Source organism: Balaenoptera borealis, assembly GCF_965194805.1.
Source record: "Balaenoptera borealis genome assembly, chromosome: 17".
Lineage (NCBI taxonomy): Eukaryota > Metazoa > Chordata > Mammalia > Artiodactyla > Balaenopteridae > Balaenoptera > Balaenoptera borealis.
The window spans coordinates 41,297,056-41,316,133 of record NC_138876.1 but is presented as its reverse complement, the minus strand read 5'-3'; the positions used below and the strand labels follow the sequence as shown (position 1 = coordinate 41,316,133).

The 19,078-nt window shown below is 38.0% G+C and overlaps 1 protein-coding gene across 15 annotated transcripts in view; it reads left to right on the top strand.

The window, feature by feature from the left end:
- ESRP1 (epithelial splicing regulatory protein 1) overlaps positions 1-19,078 on the top strand; it is a 58,967-nt gene that overhangs the window by 27,410 nt on the left and 12,479 nt on the right. For 6 of the 15 annotated variants that reach the window (XM_082363315.1, XM_082363312.1, XM_082363310.1 and 3 more), the window contains 3 exons: positions 2,850-3,018; positions 6,743-6,780; positions 18,833-18,983. In XM_082363315.1, coding sequence (XP_082219441.1) covers positions 2,850-3,018; positions 6,743-6,780; positions 18,833-18,983 — 358 coding nt within the window. Of the gene's footprint in view, positions 1-2,849; positions 3,119-6,742; positions 6,781-18,832; positions 18,984-19,078 lie in introns of all 15 variants that reach the window. The other 9 variants (XM_082363311.1, XM_082363319.1, XM_082363322.1 and 6 more) reach the window with 4 other exon arrangements.

Sequence of the window (19,078 nt, the reverse complement as noted above, 5' to 3'; positions counted from 1 at the left end):
AGTGTGCTCAAGATAAGCACTGACTCTGGGAGACAACCTGGCTATGTAGATATTTTAATACATAATAAATATTACATATTAAATACATAACATTTAAAGGTAAAATAAGTATGGACAGATCCTTTTTTTTTTTTCTGCAACACATTAAGCTTTTTTGTTTTGTTTTTTTAAAGAAGGGTGAGTTGATGCCCGTTTTGCATTTTTAATTTTTTGAGCAGTAAGTATTTTTGGGGAAGGGTAACCTGAAGAGCATCCCTCTTGCTCTCCAGGATATCTGGAATGAGCAAGTTAGTAAAAAAAAAAAGCTATAAATGCGTAAATAAATTAGCCAAAGTTACCATTGGATCGCAGGATCAGTGCTTAATATCAAGCCATGCTCTTGCTCATTGGCACCTGGGTGCACGCCATCTGGAATCCTGTTTGAGAGGAATAAGCCCTTTAGTCGGGAGACCAAGTTCTGGTTTGTGACTAAGGAACATTTGGGGATCTGATGTTTAAAACTTGAATTTTCTGACCAAGTTTTCACTTTTGAGTAAGACATACCTTGTTAGGAAGCATGCTGGGTATGTTTAAAGAAAGTAGCACTTGGAATACAGTCCAAAGATAACTGAGAAAGTAAACTGGATTATGTGCTTGATTCCAATAAAGTGGGGAGTGTTAAGACATCACTTTCTAGTAAAGAGGGATCTATACCAATAAACCTATTTGATAAAGTATTATTCATAGGACATTCAGTAGGGCTTAATCCTTTATTTCCCTTGGAATTCCTAACTGCTAATGTTCCATTTATCTGCTGCTTGCTATTGGTGGATATCTAAGAGTTGATCATTAATGAGTATCAAGTTGTAAAAATTCATGATTGGGCTTAAGTGGATATCTTAATGTAATCTTAGTTGTAGGTTTCCTGTCCGTAAACCACTGATAATATCAGTAACTTTTACAATTTCTCGTACTGATAATCTGTCAGGCATTATGAGATAAGGGAATTTCTCCATCATGTGTAACCCAAATTCTTTTGCTGTGATATCCTTTTACTCCTCTCTTCCTGGTGGAAAAGTCGTCATTACAGACTTTATAAGACTTTTACTTCTTCCCTTTTCCCCCTCACAAGCCCTAAAATAATAATAATTTCCCTGATGGTCCAGTGGTTAAGACTCTGCACTTCCACTGCAGGGGGCACGGTTTCAGTCCCTCATTGGGGAAATAAGATCCCGCATGCTGAGCAATGCGCAGCCAAAAAAAAAAAAATTTTTTTTTTTTAAATCTAAATGCATTTTTACCTAAGATATATTTCCATATCTTTTAATACTTTCTAAAAATTTTATTTAAAATTTGGCCATTTGTCAATTTAAGTGGAAGAGTTCACTCATTAAAAAATCAGAATTCTAATTTATGCATGCTAATATGCTTGTTCTACTGGACTTTTTTTTTTCCTGCCAACTCGCTTTAGGCAACAATCTCTTTATGACTTAGGTGCCTCGGTTTGTTCTATTTGCCCTTTTTGTGGACTCTTTTAGGCCAGGGATTATAATTTTAAAATTATCTACATTAGGTATCTACCATGTAGCAATTTTTGATGGGTATGAAGGAGGTACCCAAAAATTGAATATGAAATCAATATGTTGGTCTTGGGGTTTTTTGTTTGTTTGTCTGTTCTTGTTTTTTTTTTGGCCGTGCCACGCAGCTTTCAGGACCTCAGTTCCCTGACAGGCGTTGAACCTGGGCCACAGCAGTGAAAGCCCTGGAATCCTAACCATTAGGCCACCAGGGAATTCCCAGGTCTTGGGTTTATGTACCCATATTCAGCTGACTGACTCATCTCCATAGACATATAGAAACTCATAAGAAGAGCAAAAGAGACAGTAGAGATTTTCCTGTGAAAATTATCCAGTGGGCTTCAGCTATTCGCAACATATATTAGGTGGTTCTAGGTTTGAAAATTAAAGTCAGGAATTCCAAATTCAGGCAACCTCTCAGTTATCTCTTCTGTTGGGTGCAGATGGCTTGGAGAGTTGTGTTCATCCTACACATTAAAGCTAGTGACCAGCAAGTGGTCTGACTTAAGTGAGTTACTGGGCCTTGAAGATGTTACATAACCAAAAGACAAAGGAATTCCATCCTTTCTATTTTCTATTTAATCTGAATCAGATTTTCATCAGCTGACTCTCAGGAAGACTTGCACATATATTTCTTCAGGGTTATCTCCCAGGTTGGATTTTTTTATTTTTTAGACTGGTCTGAAGATGTAGATTAGCATCAAAAACCCATCTTCCGGGTTGCCTTGAAGTGTACATGATCCAGAGTTAATCTACTCCTTTTCGGTCAGTTTACTCTGGCACAGTCTATGCTTTGGCCTAGTACATGGTCCTGGTGAATAGTGTTTTATCATAACTGTCTTCATGTTGTACTATAGAGTAGGTAACAACACGAACTAGCAGCATAGTGCTCAAAGGGGGAAAAAACCCAGCTTTTGGTTTGAAGTTACACTAAATGTCAGTCTGTCCCATGTTTCTTTCCTCAAAGAGTTAGTTTGTGGTAACTGGCACTTAGGAGTGGCGGAAAAAAAATCACATGTCATGAAATGGTTGCGAAGACTTGAAAGTCCACTTGATACTGGTTTTTCCAAATTTCAGACTAAGAACCGTTCTTTAAGTTGACAGAGTGTGTGAGATTTGAGATTGCTTCTAGATGTTATCTGTATAACCAAAAGGAAGATGCTTGGGATGGTATACTGAACTGGTCTCTTTCTTTCAAATGTATATAGGGAACAGCGACCTTGTAGCTTTAGTGCTAGCACATGTGTCAACTACTACAAATATATCTCAAGGTCTCTCTCTTTGCTTATTTAGGCCTGTCTCCTCCCTCCTACACATTTCCAGCTCCTGCAGCAGTTCTTCCTCCTGAAGCTGCCATTTATCAGCCCTCTGTGCTCTTGAATCCACGAGCACTGCAGCCCTCCACAGCATACTACCCAGCGGGCACCCAGCTCTTCATGAACTACACAGCGTACTACCCCAGGTAAGGCTCTGATGGAAGTGGAAATGAGGGACAGAAACAAAGGACTCCTTTAATAGCCGCTGCCTGAGTTCACAAAAGAATGTTGTCTGCCACGTTGAAGGTTAGCATGACCGGCAACGGTTTCTGGTCATATCTCTGACCAAGAAGGTTGTTTCAAGACAAACCAAAATGTTTATTTTTTAACCATCTATTGACAGCATGATCTCTTAGGTTACATGTGGAGACAACTTGCCATTTTTCCTTCTATTTTAGGGTTGTTAGTGAGTAGCACAGTAATCATTGTAATAGGGTGGCAGTATCATGTGAATGAATTACAAAACGGGAAAATCCATGGTGGGGACAATTATATTTTTAAGTAACATGAGTTCATGTCAACCCAAAATAAATAAAAACTGTTGCTTTAAATTTTATAGGGCTTGTATTCTTTCCCCTCTAAATCTTTACTAACAAGTCCAGAATGAGATTATTCAGTACTTTATTAGAATCAACATATTTTAAATCTGATTATTTTTAGTTGTCCTCAATTTCTTGGAGGCAACAGGATATAATGGAGAGAAATTTGTCAGTCTGGAAATTGGGAGACCCGAGTTTTGGTCTCATCTGTTCTTCTACCTGAGGCAATTCACTTGACCTTTCTGGTTGTTACAAGATGATGAGATCAGCCAAGCTTTTGGAGTCCCTCCCAGGTCTGATTGCCTGTGATTCTAACTTGGATATATAATAACCTCTCGTTCTCAATTTTCTTTCCAAAAAAAATAATTTCTTTTTTTTAAAGTCTTTGGACTTCCCTGGCGGTCCATTGGTTAGGACACCGCACCTCCACTGGAGGGGGCCCAGGTTTGATCCCTGGTTGGGGAAGATCCCACATGCTGCAAAGCCAAAAAAAGAAAAAATCTTTGTTTAGCTACTAACCAGTTCACTTTATTAAAATAAAATTTTACTTTGGCACAAACAATATTGCTCAAAAAATTTTTAAAGTATACCAGACCTTGTTTTTTCCTTCTCAAGCTATTTAAAATAAATGTTTTGAGTACATCCACCAATGTGTATGTGAGGTTTCTGATAAGTGGCCTGGAACTTACCTATCTGATCTCTGTGTGGTGTTTTTTTGGGGGTTTTTTTTGTTTGTTTTTTTTGGCCTTGCTACGTGACTTGCAGGATCTTACTTCACCGACCAGGGATCGAACCCAGGCTCCCTGCAGTGGCGGTGTGGAGTCCTAACCACTGGACCGCCAGGGAATTTCCTGTCACACTGTATTTTTTATTCCCTCTCCATCTACAGTTTCCTAATAGGGAGGAAGAACTTTGGAATCTTGGTAGCAGTGAAGCTGGTAGCCACTATTAATTAAATTTGTTTAATTTTTTTAGGAATTTTAAAAACATTCATTAATGCTATTGAAAATAGCATTATTGAAAATAGCATGCTATTGAAAATAGCATTTTTGTTTGTTTGTTTTGTTTTGTTTTTTGAAAATGTTCTTTATTCTCCTGGGGAAGGAGAATAGGGAGAAAGCCATGATAATCATCAGCTGGCCATCTTTTGAAAACTTGAAAGGGCTCAGAAGCATGAGTAATTGTTCATGGTTGAGTACTATGTCAGACACCAAGCCCAATCCCAATCTGTCACCTTCTCTAGACCCTGTGACAGTCACTTGCTGGTAGTGGCTCTGGTTATAAGAAAGATCTCTGTCTTCCTGTCTTACACCATCAGAATGTCAGGAGTGGAATGCTTTGTGCCACTGGATGCCTGGTGCAATTTCTTGTGCCTATAATACACTTGCAAAGTATCCAATTCCACCATTGCCTTGCTATCTGGACACTGTTAAAAGAAGGAATCTCTTAGAAATAGTTTTCCATCATAGTGAGATGGGAACTTGAGTCTTGAATTGAAGCCCCAAAGGCAAGGGGGAACTGACATTTATGGCTTAATAGCTCCTGTAATTTTGGGCCCCTGCTTACATGTTAATTTTTTTCTACTAGTAGTTTTAAAGTTTGTAATGTCCTCATTATTAAGTCTAAGAGGATAGAAGTAGTGAGTAAAAGTAGACTCCCATTGTACACAACACCAAGTCCAAAAGTAACCACTACTCTCAATTTGATAACATACACGTATCTGTGTGCTTGTAAATAATGTGGCGTACTAACGTACTGCCCACTGGTTTGTTTTGTCTGTTTGTTTGCTTTAACTTGCCAGTATGTCATTGACTTCTTCCCTAAGGAATATCTGTATATTTACCTCACTCTTGTAACTTCCATATGATATCCCAAGAGTGAAAATATATCATAATTTAACAATTCCTTTATTTTTATAGACATTTAATTTTATTTTTCTGTTAAACAAAACTCGTATTGATCTTTAAATACTTCTATTTCTGTAGAACAATTTCACAGGAGTGGGATTTTTAAATCAAAAGTCATGTGTGTTATATTTAAATTAATATTTCCAAATAACTCCTAGTATGGTTCACTCTCTTAATTTACATTTCCCTAATTCTAGTGAAATTACTGACACAAACAAAGTGTTCAAACATGGGGATGTGCTGTTAACCGTACTTAAAATCTGTAATAATTTAAAAAGCAAATTCCAAAAATGATAAAATATTTTACAGTTTTGGGAGAAAGCCATTAATTTCTAACATCACATGACTGTAAGGCATTTGAGGCTCTGTAACGTAAATGTTTAAGTATATTTTGACCTATTCTCTGATACATAGGAAAGTGTGAGATAGCATACTGTAGGCTAAAACAGGATATTAAATCAGAAGCTCTGGAGTTTGTCTCTTTTTAAATTAAAAAAAATTAAATTCCCTCCATTTTTTTTTGTATTTCATTGAAGTATATTGATTTACAGTATTGTGTTAATTTCTGCTGTACAGCAAAGTGATTCAGTTATATATTCTTTTCCATTATGGTTTATTACACAATATTGTCCCTCCACTTATTAATTTTTAAAAAATTTTTATTGGAGTATAGTTTATTTAAAACTTTTTAAATGAAATATGTCTGTTTGACTTCAGATCAATGCAACATGTTTATTACTTTAAAACATCAAGATGCTAACATTTTGCAGACTTTTAAAAGTATGCCCCTCAAAAAAAGTGACTGTTTTAACTGTTTTTAACTTTGAATTTATCTGGGCAAACTATTATTTAGTACCTCTGTGTGCGACATATTGGGAATATTAGGGTTAATAAAATATGGACCCTTTCTGGTGTAGAGTAGCCGACAGAATTCATCCCTGTGCAAAGTCAGTGACTTCAAAGGGCTCCTTCAGCTAGCGGGCATTTGTTCTTATTTTATTTCCTCTAACTTGGTATATTTGGAGATAGAACCTATGATGGGTGTTTCATCGTAAGGATTTGGGTTACTTGAGGAACATTTAAGGAGAAAACAGTGAACCAGTGAATTACTTTTTTTTTGTTTATTGCTAAATGAGTTTTTAGCAGTCTAAATGTGTGGCTGTAACAACAGCATCTTGAAGAGCAAGTGAAATTAAAGCAAGTGGTTCTATTTTCTGCTTATGAACATTGGTTTTTCCTTTCACCCTTTGGAAGAAGATTTCGGTTACCCAGTATCCCAGAGCTTAGCCCAGGGTACAAAACAATTAGAAGGGACTATCTGTTCATGCCCACCCTGCTTATTACTCGGGACTCTGTTTTATCACACCTTGTCTCTCCCATTACATAAAGTCCTACCTTTTGTTCTGACCTCTCATTTTTCTTAGAAAAGAATATTCTCTTTTGCATCAAAGCTGTAGCACAGGTAAGAAACATGCTGGGTCTTCAATGAAATGTCATGTAATTTAAAGAAAGATGGATTAACATAAATGTCTTTTGTGTATCCATTGCCGCACCTTTTGTAGGACATTATAAATAATAACATATCACCTTGAACCAGAAGAGAGGGCAAGGGATGTTTGACATTTTTAATGAGTGATGCTTTATTTGCATGCCCATGAGAAAGGTTTGGGAGGTGTAGGAGGGGACTTTTATTTTTTTGATAACCATTACTTGTAAAATCATATTCTTTCTACCCAAGCAATGAATACATATATTTAGTAATATTGAGGCATTCTGCAACGCTTGGTTTGTTGTGTGGTGTTTTTGTATTCTATTCTGAAATTCTTTGCACTTGAGCCAAAAAGAATACCAAGCCTCTGAGAGATGCATGCATTTCCTATTTTGAACACTTGGCTTTCTTATTCCAGTTTCCTTTTGTTATTGAGATAAGTATAGGTTCACAAGCGGTTGTAACAAACAGTACAGAGGCATCCCATATACACTTTAACTAGTTTCTCGCAATGGTAACATTTGACAACCAAATGTAAAGTTAAATTTGCTTTCTAATGTACTCATTGAAGGCTTTCTTTTTTTTTTTAGTATATATTTTATTTATTTATTTTTTGGCTGCATCAGGTCTTAGTTGCAGAACGCGGGGTCTTCCTTGATGCATGTGGGATCTTCGTTGCAGCACAGGCTCCAGAGCACATGGGCTCTAGTTTGTGGCATGCGGGCTCTCTCTTTGAGGCGCAGGAGCTCAGTAGTTGTGGCACGGGGGCTTAGCTGCCTTGCCGCATGTGGGATCTTAGTTCCCTGACCAGGGATCGAACTTGCATCCCCTGCATTGAAAGGCGGATTCTTTACCACTGGACCACCAGGGAAGTCCCGAAAGCTTTCTGATAGGACTAAGAAAAAGAAAGAATTCTTGTTTTAAAAAAATTATTTTTATAACTTAAACATTTAGTGCCACAAATGCAAACTGGAACTCAGCATGCAGTGAAATTATAGTAGAACATTGTAACAATGCAATGTTAATGCCGTATCAGGCAATGTTGTTATAATGGAGAAGCACCAGATAACTTTTGTTGGTGGGAACAACCCTTTTTTTTTTTTTTTAGTTTGAATGACATTGCTAAATGATGTAAGCAGGAACTGCTGTGGGCAATTCAGTCTATACTATCAGTCCCTGAGAATTCAGTGTAGTTTCATGGAATAGTCATTTGTTAGCCTAAAGACCTTATTCATATGATGAGCAGTTCAGGGAATTTAAAATATGCTTAAAATTCTTTTTAGCACTGTAGAAAATTATCAAGTGCCTTGAACTTCAAGGAAAAAAATTTTCATTACCCAAAACACTTGATTGATTTCAATGTATAAGGTTTTTTTCCCCTAAGGATTTTTTTTCTTACAAAATTGGGATGGTATTACACATGTTACTTTCAAGCACAACTTTAAAAGAATCTGTTACAGAAATTTTCAAACTAACATAATTTGGGAGAATATCTATTACCCAATTTCAACAATATCAATATTTCCCAATCTTGTATCATCTGTTTCCTTGTGTACCCTGCTATATACCCTTACCCGCAGAACATTTTAAAGCACAAAAACCTAGAGATCATTTCTTTCACCTGTTGCTATTTATGTGCCCAATATATCTTTAAATTAAGCACCTTATTCTTAAGCATTAATGACTTTAGTTAAAGCAGAACTTAACTAAAACACATGTGCCAATCTTGATAAACCTATTTTGCCTCCATTGCCCTATTTAAGCATTTCCTTGGTATATCTTTAAGACATTACCTTGAAGTAGGCTTAAAGGAAAAATTGACATTTGTCTATGAATTTTATCTAATAATACAGAGTAAAGACTTTTGATTTTCTTTACTGTGTGTTATGTGGTCTTTTAAGTTGCCTTTTTTTTCTTTTGGCTGCTTTGGGTCTTTGTTTCTGCACAGGGGCTACTCTTTGTTGTGGTGTGCAGGCTTCTCATTGCGGTGTCTTCTCTTGTGGATCTCGGGCTCTAGGCTCACGGGCTTCAGTAGTTGTGGCTTGCTGGCTCTAGAGCGTGGGCTCAGTAGTTGTGACTCACGGGCTCTAAAGCGCAGGCTCAGTAGTTGTGGCGCACAGGCTTAGTTGCTCCACGGCATGTGGGATCTTCCCGGACCAGGGCTCGAACCCGTGTCCCCTGCATTGGCAGGCAGATTCTTAACCACTGTGCCACCAGGGAAGTCCCTAAGCTGCCTTTTTTAAAACCAAAAGCAAAATGGCTTTATTAGCAAACATTTTCCATTTAAGTTCAAAATAATCAAACCATAATAACCACGAAGCTAGAATGGGATTGCTTCTGGAGAGGTTCTGATCTGGAGGGGGAGGGGTGTGATGAAGTCATACTGCTGGCTCTGTATTTGTACCTTTCAATGTTGTATGTTATTCCTATTCCAAAACAAGACAAAAGCTCATTTAAAAAACAGAAACGCCAAAATAGTTTACAAAATAATAACTTCTGTAAATGTGCCTCTCTGGAAATTGTTGTCTTCTGTTACTTCTGTTACAAATGTCCATGGTTAACAGTGTGTTTTGCTTCCTTCTTCATCTAGATTTTTCATCAAAATATTACTTTTAAAAATGTCACTGTTTTCTAAACGTGTAAGATCAGTTGTTATCATTTTATACTTTAAATGAAGCAAAAAGATTACTTATAAAATAATTTCTACTATAGGATTCAGTTTTCAAATTTAAAATGAAGCTTTGTGAGGGCAATTCTTGTTTTGAGTAAGCAGTCTGTAACTTTACTATGTATTTGGAGCATATTATGATAACTGTAGTAGGGTTTTTTTTTGTTTTTGGTAATCTTTGACATAATTAGGGTAAGTTAAGTTTAGTTACCAAACTATTTTAACAGTACCTAAATTTGCTTATTACTATTTCAGTGAAATAGATTCTTAGAAGATTTCTTTATTCCTTCCAAAGTGTTTTTATATTTGTTGGTTGCTTAAACTTTCTCCAGGAGGTAGATGCACATGCACAGAGCAGCTTGTACAGCCTTTAGGAAGAGCTAACAGAAATTGAGAATCCAGATGTGATCATCAGTCCCTCTGCCTCAGTATTAAACTCAAAAAGAATGTTGAAAAGTCATCCTTCTTGAGATTGCTCATTTCAGATGAACAAATTAGTTCAGAAATTTCCTACATGAAAAGTGACTCCACCTTTTGCACTTGCTAGGATTAAAACATTGTTTCTCCAGTCACTTTCCAAAAATATATGGTCTTTGTAACACTAGGGGGTGTTAATAACCTTAATACAAAGGCTCAGTGCAATAATTTTGCAAGAAGTGGAAACCAGATTTCTTTTTGCAAGACTTCTCGGCGTGTTTTCTATGTTAATGTGTTTTTATGTGTTTTAATTTTCTATGTTTTTTATGTAATTAATGTGTTTTAATTTTCTATGTTAATGTCCTCTCATCCAGAGGAGAGAATATAGTCTTCTATTCTTCTTTTCCCTTAACCTCTTTTTCTAATAGGACAGATAATGCTTTGATCCTCTCTCTTCTAGAGAAATATGGCAAGTCCTCAAATTATGAATATTGTCATGCTATGACTACTTCTATTTTGGAATGCTACCTGATAACATCAGTGTTACCAATGTTTAGTAATTTGTAATTATTAGATGAAAGGGTGTTATGAGAATTGTTTCCGATAGAGTATATATTGTGTTGTTAGACACCCTGGCCGTCAGTATTTTCATATCTTTCCCTGCTCTACAAAGAATTTTCTATGACTTGTTAGGACACATAAATATTATAAAATTAGATTATGTAAATTAGGATTTGAAAAAATATAAGATAGGAAGAAATGTTTGATAGTCTGACAACAGAATCTTGGGCAATTAAATTAATATTGGCATAACAATCATGGGCTCTGAGCAGGAGGAAACTTGAATTACAAAACTCATAATTTCAAAGGAAAGAAAGTCATTAATTCTCAGGGAAATACAGTTTTTCTCTACATTGGGTTTGAAAGTTTTTACCCAAATACGTAGAGAGAACATGGAGTACGGCCATGGAGGAAATCTTCACCAACTTTATAATGTAGTCACTGGTGTGCTTCATTCAGTAGTTTCTTTCTTTTTTGTTTTTTTTAATTAATTTATTTATTTTTGGCTGTGTTGGGTCTTCGTTGCTGCGCGCGGGCTTTATCTAGTCGTGGCGAGGGGGGCTACTCTTCGTTGCTGTGCATGGGCTTCTCATTGCAGTGGCTTCTCTTTGTTGCAGAGCACGGGCTCTAGGCATGCGGGCTTCAGTAGTTGTGGTGCGTGGGCTCAGTAGCTGTGGCGCATGAGCTTAGTTGCTCTGTGGCACTTGGGATCTTCCCGAACCAGGGATCAAACCCATGTCCCCTGCAATGGCAGGCGGATTCTTAACCTCTGCGCCACCGGGGAAGTCCTCAGTAATTTCTTAATGCAATCTCAGTGTGACTTGCTGAATGAGTCTCAGCAGTAATGTCTTCATAACTGCAATGCTCTAGCAGTTTTCTGAATATAAACCTTTGGGGAGACCCCTCTTGTGCTATTTAGTTTTTCCCTTCATTTCCTCTCATCTCCCTTCAGTTCTTTGCCCATTCAGGCAACTCCAACAGGGTTTCTTACCCAGCTCAAGTGCATCCTTGTTAGTTTATGTGATGCGGTACAGTCCCTCCATGCACTGTAGGACCTCGGAGTTCAGGGTTACATTGACTCACTCATTTGGCCCCTAACCCTTGGGTTCCTTTGTAGTTCTATCAATTTTTGAACCTCTGTAGCTTTTGAGTAGCGGTTACATTATTGTTACCATGTACACCTGAGACTGATAAATACTGACACTTGAGAATCTGAAACCTAACTAAAGATATAATGGAGGTAAAAACCCAAAACAATGACTTAAAATGAATGTTAGGATGAGCTACTGGCATAGTCTTGTTTTGATGGACAGTTCTCTTTTAGCCATTATTTAGGGTGTGGTTAAAAAATTCCTTATCTTTCTCTAAACCACCACCACAAAGCAAATGCACATAATTTTTACATTATCCTTATTCTGTGGTGATGGCATAATCCATTTATTCTGTGGTGATGGCAGCATCCATTTATACTTTATACTTTGAAGCTATTCTTATGTTTAAAATTGTTTCCCTTATAACATACAGCACTCCCTACCATTCCTTAGATTACATGGGATTTGAAAAAGGCTAAAATTTTCTGATAACTGAGTAACCTTCCATGGAAAGCATTAAATATCTCAAACATTGACTGTAAATTGTACTTAACTGAATTGGATTAGTTGAAAAGTTAATTTATTTACTTATTTTTTAAAATATATTTATTTATTTATTTATTTTTCCCTGCATGGTGTCTTCGTTGCTGTACACAGGCTTTCTCTAGTTGCGGTGAGCAGGGGCTACTCGTTGTTGCTGTGCGTGAGCTTCTCATTGTGGTGGCTTCTCTTGTTGCGGAACACGGGCTCTAGGCATGCGGGCTTCAGTAGTTGTGGTGTGTGGGCTCAGTAGCTGTGGTTCCTGGGCTCTAGAGCACAGGCTCAGTAGTTGTGGTGCATGGGCTTAGCTGCTCCTCAGCATGTGGGATCTTCCTGGACCAGGGATCGAACCCATGTCCCCTGCATTGGCAGGAGGATTCCTAACCACTGCACCACCAGGGAAGTCCTAAAAACAGCTTTATTACGGTAGTTTACATATCATAAAATTAACCTATTTTAAGTATACAATTCAGTGGTTTTTAGTGTATTTACAGAGTTGTGCTGCTAATTTTAGAACAATTGTGTAAACTAATTTTTAGATAATGTAACAATCTAATTTTAGAGTAACCCATTACCCCCAAAGGAAACCTGGTGTCCATTAGTAGAAACTCCCATTCACTTCTACCCACTTTACTTGCCCCTCCCCCATCCCTAAATAACTATCATTCTATTTTCTGTTTCTATGGATTGGCTTTTTCAGATATTTCATATAAATGGAATCATACCATATGTGGTCTTCTGTGACTGGCTTTTTTTTGGCGGCATCGGGTCTTCATTGCTACATGCGGGCTTTCTCTAGTTGTAGAGAGCGGGGGCCACTCTTTGTTGTGGTGCGTGGGCTTCTCATTGCGGTGGCTTCTCTTTTTGCAGTGCACAGGCTGTAGGCGCAAGGGCTTCAGTAGTTGTGGCATGCGGGCTCAGTAGTTGTGGCTCGTGGGCTCTAGAGTGCAGGCTCAGTAGTTATGACGCACGGGCTTAGTTTTTCCGCAGCATGTGGGATCTTCCCGGACCAGGGCTCAAACCCGTGTCCCTTGCATTGGCAGGCGGATTCTTAACCACTGCGCCACCAGGGAAGTCCGGCATGCGAACTCTTAGTTGCAGCATGTGGGATCTAGTTCCCTGACCAGGGATTGAACCTGGACCCCCTGCATTGGGAGAGCAGAGTTTTAGCCACTGGACCACCAGGGAAGTCCCTGCACATTTTTTAATTGAGTTATTTTTCTTACTGTTTTTTAGTTGTAAAATTTCTGTATATATTCTAGGTAGGCGAGCTTATATGACTTACAAATATTTTCTCCCAGTCTGTGGGTTGTCTTCTAATTTTCCTGATGGAGCCCTTAAGCACAAAAGTTTTAAGTTTGTTTTTTTTTTAAAGTTTTTTTTTTTTAAACTTTGGGTTTATTTATTTATTTATGGCTGTGTTGGGTCTTCGTTTCTGTGCGAGGGCTTTCTCTAGTTGCGGCAAGTGGGGGCCACTCTTCATCGCGGTGCGTGGGCCTCTCATTACCGCGGCCTCTCTTGTTGCAGAGCACAGGCTCCAGACGCGCGGCTCAGTAATTGTGGCTCACGGGCCTAATCGCTCCGTGGCATGTTGGATCTTCCCAGACCAGGGCTTGAACCCGTGTCCCCTGCATTGGCAGGCAGATTCTCAACCACTGCGCCACCAGGGAAGCCCAAGAGTTTTAAGTTTTGATGCAGTCCAACTTATCTATTTTTTCTTTTCTCACTTATACTTTTGTTGTCAGATATAATGCAAGGTCATGAAAATGTATTACTGCATATTCTTTTAAGAGTTGTGTAGTGTTAGCTCTTACACTTAGATATATTATCATTTTGAATTAATTTTTTATATGGAGTGAGGTAGAGGTCTAAATTCATCCTTTTGCATGTGGATATTTCATTGTTCCAGCACCATTTACTGAAAAGACTATTCTTTCCTCATCAAATTGTCTTGGAACCCTTGTCAAAAATCAATTGACCAGGGAATTCCCTGGCTGTCCAGTGATTGGGACACCACGCTTTCACTGCCGAGGGTCCAAGTTCGATCCCTGGTCGGGGAACTGGGATCACGTGGGCTGTGCAGCGTGGCCCAAAAAAAAAAAAAAAATCAATTGACCATAAATGTAAGGGTTTATTTCTCACCTCTCAAATTCTATTCTATTGATCATTGCCTACCCTTATGGGAATACCACACCATTTTGATTACTGTAGCTTTAGAGTAAGTTTTGCATTTAGGAAATGTAAGTCCTCCTACTTTGTTCTTTTTTAAGAAAGTTTGTCTATTCTGGGTCATTTGTATTTCCATATATGTTTTAGCTTTAGTTTTGTCGTTTTCTGCAAAAAAGCCAGTTGGAATTTTGATAGCTATTACATCGAATCTGTACAATTTAGAGATAGTATTGCCATTCTAACAAAATTAAATCTTCTGTTTATGAACATGGGCTGTCTTTCCATTTATTTAGATCTTTTATTTTCTAACAGTGTTTCATAGTTTTTAGTGTACAAGTCTTGCTCTTCCTTTGTCAAATTTTTTTCCTAAATATTTTGTTCTTTTTGATGCTATTGTGAATGGAATTGATTTCCTAATTTCCTTTTTGGATTGTTCATTGTAGTGTATAGAAATGTAGTTAATTTATTTTGTGCATTGATCTTATATCTTGTAACCTTGCCAAACTGGCTTATTCTAGTAATAGTTCAGCAAACTCTATTTGATTTTCTACGTATAAGTTTGCTTTGTCTCTATACTATCATTTTTACTCCACAAGTTACTTTATTTCTTGCTGTTTTTTATTTCAGTAATCTGAAAGACCTGGAATTTAGGTTGAGAGAAAATTCTTATTCTCATGCCCTGTCAGGTAGATACAGATTATTTAATTTTTCTTAAGATATCTTGTCTACAGCAGATAATCCTAGTGCAAAGAATAATGATGTGAATCCCAATTGTATTGTGTTTTGGCTTCATTGGACTAGGTGCTACCCTACAGATGCTGAACATAATTGCCATTTATAGCCTTAAATTTCCAGTTAGATAACTTTTATTTTATCTTGGTTGTATTTTGAAGGTATTGGGTTGGCCAAAAAGTTCCTTTGGTTTTTAAGTGAAAATAAAAGACACATTTTTCGTTTTCACCAAGACCTCTATTGAACAACGTATTCACCGTTTTGTTCCACAACCTTCTGCCATTTTTCAGGCAACTTCATAATTCCATCTTCCAAAAAGTTTTTATCTTTTTGAGCAAAGAACTGTTCCAGGTGTCTTTTACAGTCTTCCAGGGAATTGAAATTCTTTCCATTAAGAGAGTTTTGTAAAGACCAAAATAAATGGAAATCTGAAGGTGCAATGTCTGGTGAATACAACAGATGAATCAGAACCTCCCAGCCAAGCTGTAACAGTTTTTGCCTGTTCATCAAAGAAACATGTGGTCTTGCATTATCCTGATGGAAGATTATGCGTTTTCTGTTGACTAATTCCAGACACTTTTCGTGGAGTGCTGCTTTCAGTTGGTCTAATTGGAATTAATCATTTGGTTTTCCGGGAGGAGCTCATAATAGAGGACTCCCTTCCAATCCCACCATATACACACATCACCTTCTTTGGTTGAAGACTGGCCTTTGGTGTGTTGGTGGTGGTTCATTTCACTTGCCCCACGATCTCTTCCGTTCCACATTATTGTACAGTATCCACTTTTTATCACCTGTCACAAATTTGTTTTAAAAATGGAACGTTTGGGCTTCCCTGGCGGCGCAGTGGTTGAGAATCTGCCTGCCAATGCAGGGGACACGGGTTCGAGCCCTGGTCTGGGAAGATCCCACATGCCGCGGAGCAACTAGGCCCGTGAGCCACAACTACTGAGCCTGCGCGTCTGGAGCCTGTGCTCCGCAACAAGAGAGGCCGCGATAGTGAGAGGCCCGCGCACCGCTATGAAGAGTGGCCCCCACTTGCCACAACTAGAGAAAGCCCTCGCACAGAAACGAAGACCCAACACAGCCATAAATAAATAAATTAAAAAAAAAAAATGGAACGTTTTCATTATGTTTCAGTAGAGAATTGCATGCACAAATATGGTCAGGAAAGTTTTTCTCACTTAACTTATGTGGAACCTAAACATCAAAGCAATTAACATAACCAAGCTGGTGCAAATGATTTTCAACAGTTAATTTGGGTATTTTGAGTATGTCGGCTGTCTCCTGCATGGTGTAACATTGATTGTTCTCAATTAATGTCTCGATTTGATCACTATCAACTTCAACTGGTTTTACCCGACCTTGGAGCATCACCCAGCTCGAAATCTCCAGCGTGAAACTTCACAAACCACTTTTGACACGTTTGATCAGTCACAGCACCTTCTCCATACACTGCACAAAGCTTTTTTTGCATTTCAGTTGCGTTTTTACCTTTCTTGAAATAAGAAAGCATAATATGCCGGAAATGTTGCTTTTTTCCCCCATCTTCAATATTAAAATAGCTACACAAAAATCACCAGTTTTGATAAGCTTTTTGTTTTTTTGTTTTTTTTTTTAAATGCACGCTGATATGACAGCTGTCACAATGCAATCTGACAAAATTGTTTCAAATGAAGTTAAGACAACTAAGCGCTACTAGGGCCATCTTACAGAAAAAACCAAGCGAACTCTTTGGCCAACCCAATACTAGATACCTAGATTTAATTTATAAGAGATCTTTAACCAGAGACATAGAATATGCCAGGTCAGAGTCATAGAAGTGAGTTGTATACTATGGAAATGATCTGATTTTCATATCCAGTGTGGAAAGTCTGAGTAACTAAGCAAAATACACAGAAGTCTTGATAGTCTTTGAGTATTAGTGTTACTATCTATCAGGCATTTGACATGAGCAAATATGGTCTTTGAATGAATGGTGCTTGTATAAGGGGGAGATACTGAAGTAGAAGTTGAGAAATCTGGGTAGTTCTTCAGTTTTGTGAAGCGCTAACTTGTTGTGTGACCTTTGGGAAATTATTTAACTCTTAGTTTCCATTTCCATCTCTGTAAAAGTGAGGAGGTGTGGCTAAATGATGGCTAAAGTCCTTCTCAGGCCTTAAGTTCAGCATTCCCTCTCTTTGCTCTGACAGTTACACACAGATTGACTCTTGATCTCTAAAGAGACTCTCCTCAGAGAGTTGTAAAAATCTCATCAAGTGACTCTAATATGCAGACAAGTTGAGAATCACTGTTTTAGAGACTTAACAGGTTATGGGCAGCTTGATGTCAAGTAATATTTTCAGGCTCCCATATTTTAGAAGTGAAATGGAAGAATGATTATGGAAATAGCAAGAGTGAGAATAATAATAGAACAACAAATTATTGCATTTTATGGTTTGTGGAGTAATTTGATATGTTAAATCATTGAAGCTGAAGAACAATTCTGTGAAACTAGGAAGTGTAATCCCCATTTAACAAATGATAAAATTGGAATTCAGAGACATTAAGTGACTTGCTCAAGGTTACTGTGCTACTAAAATGGAGTCTGGGACTGGATTCACCATCTGGTATCGTTCCTATTAACCCATCAGTTATGATTATGTAGGATAGATAATCTCAAAGATTTTTAGTCCCTTCCATTATGTGTTTACTTGTCTTTGAAATGGGATAATTACCTACTTAGAATGATTTATAAGAGTTAATAATCTAAAGCTGTGGGTCTTTATTGCTCTTTAAGCTAATGACTACTTTAAAAAAAAATTTTCCCTATGCGTATATATTTTTAAGTATGGGTATCTAGCAACTAACTGTGGTGGGAAACAGATTGCGTAAGGGACAGAGTGAAACTAATTTCATAATATAGTAATTAGTTGAGTTACCACATAAAGAATGCTTAGGGGGACTTCCCTGGTGGTCCAGTGGTTAAGACTCCGTGCTCCCAATGCAGGGGGCCCGGGTTCGATCCCCGGTCAGGGAACTAGATCCTGCCTGCCGCAACTAAAGATCCTGCACGTGGCAACGAAGATCCTGAGTGCCACAACTAAGACCCAGTGCGGCCAAATAAATAAATAAACATTTTTTTAAAAAAGAAGAAGAATGATTAGGTATTCATGTGGCTTTTGTTCCTTGGAGGTAATTGCCCCAGATACACAAAGAGGACCCATCATTAGTTTCCCCTCGTGTTAATGGTGGGTGATGTAGTTTGATGCATCCCTTCCAATTTACTTGTTCCTCCCCACCACCCACACTTTTTTTTCAGTCAGGTTGGAAGCAATAACTCATGGGTGCTATAGTACTTTGCTGTCTTATTATGCTGTACTTACTGTGTTGTACACTTGTGTATAGGAGTAAAAGTCTATTCTTTGGAGCAATCATTTTGTATACTTTTTGGTCTCTGTGGCTATGGTTTCTATTATTCCTTTGTGTTCATGCCTTTTCATGCCTTAGTATTCCTGATAACTAGCCAGTTAATCATCAATAAGCTAGGCTTTGGAAGTGGTGCTTTGTGGTTGAGTGGCTGCAGAAGTTTCCTTCTCTCCTTCCTTCATTTAGGACTCTCAGAACTGGATCTTTGGGGAAACCCTGTATTTAACTCTGCATTAACCCTTCTATCTTTCAGCTTTTGGCTTTTGTGGAACTGTGGGACAGAATAGCTATGGTGTACTTCTCTTGGGAGAGATAACTCTTAAGAATTCTAAGAAAGATCACCTTGAGAAAGTCAGTTTCCTTAAGTAACTAATGTTTTTAGAGTAAATATTAGACATTGTCTATTTCTATTGGTTCACTGTGCTTTCTCTCCCTTTAGCCCCCCAGGTTCGCCCAATAGTCTTGGCTACTTCCCTACAGCTGCTAATCTTAGCGGTGTCCCTCCACAGCCTGGCACGGTGGTCAGAATGCAGGGCCTGGCCTACAATACTGGAGTTAAGGAAATTCTTAACTTCTTCCAAGGTTACCAGGTCAGTACCTTGAAGAAGAAAAATACTCAGTGCCCTTATTACTTAAGTTGATGTGCCTAAAGAATGCAGCCAGGAAAGAAGCAAATTCTCTGAAA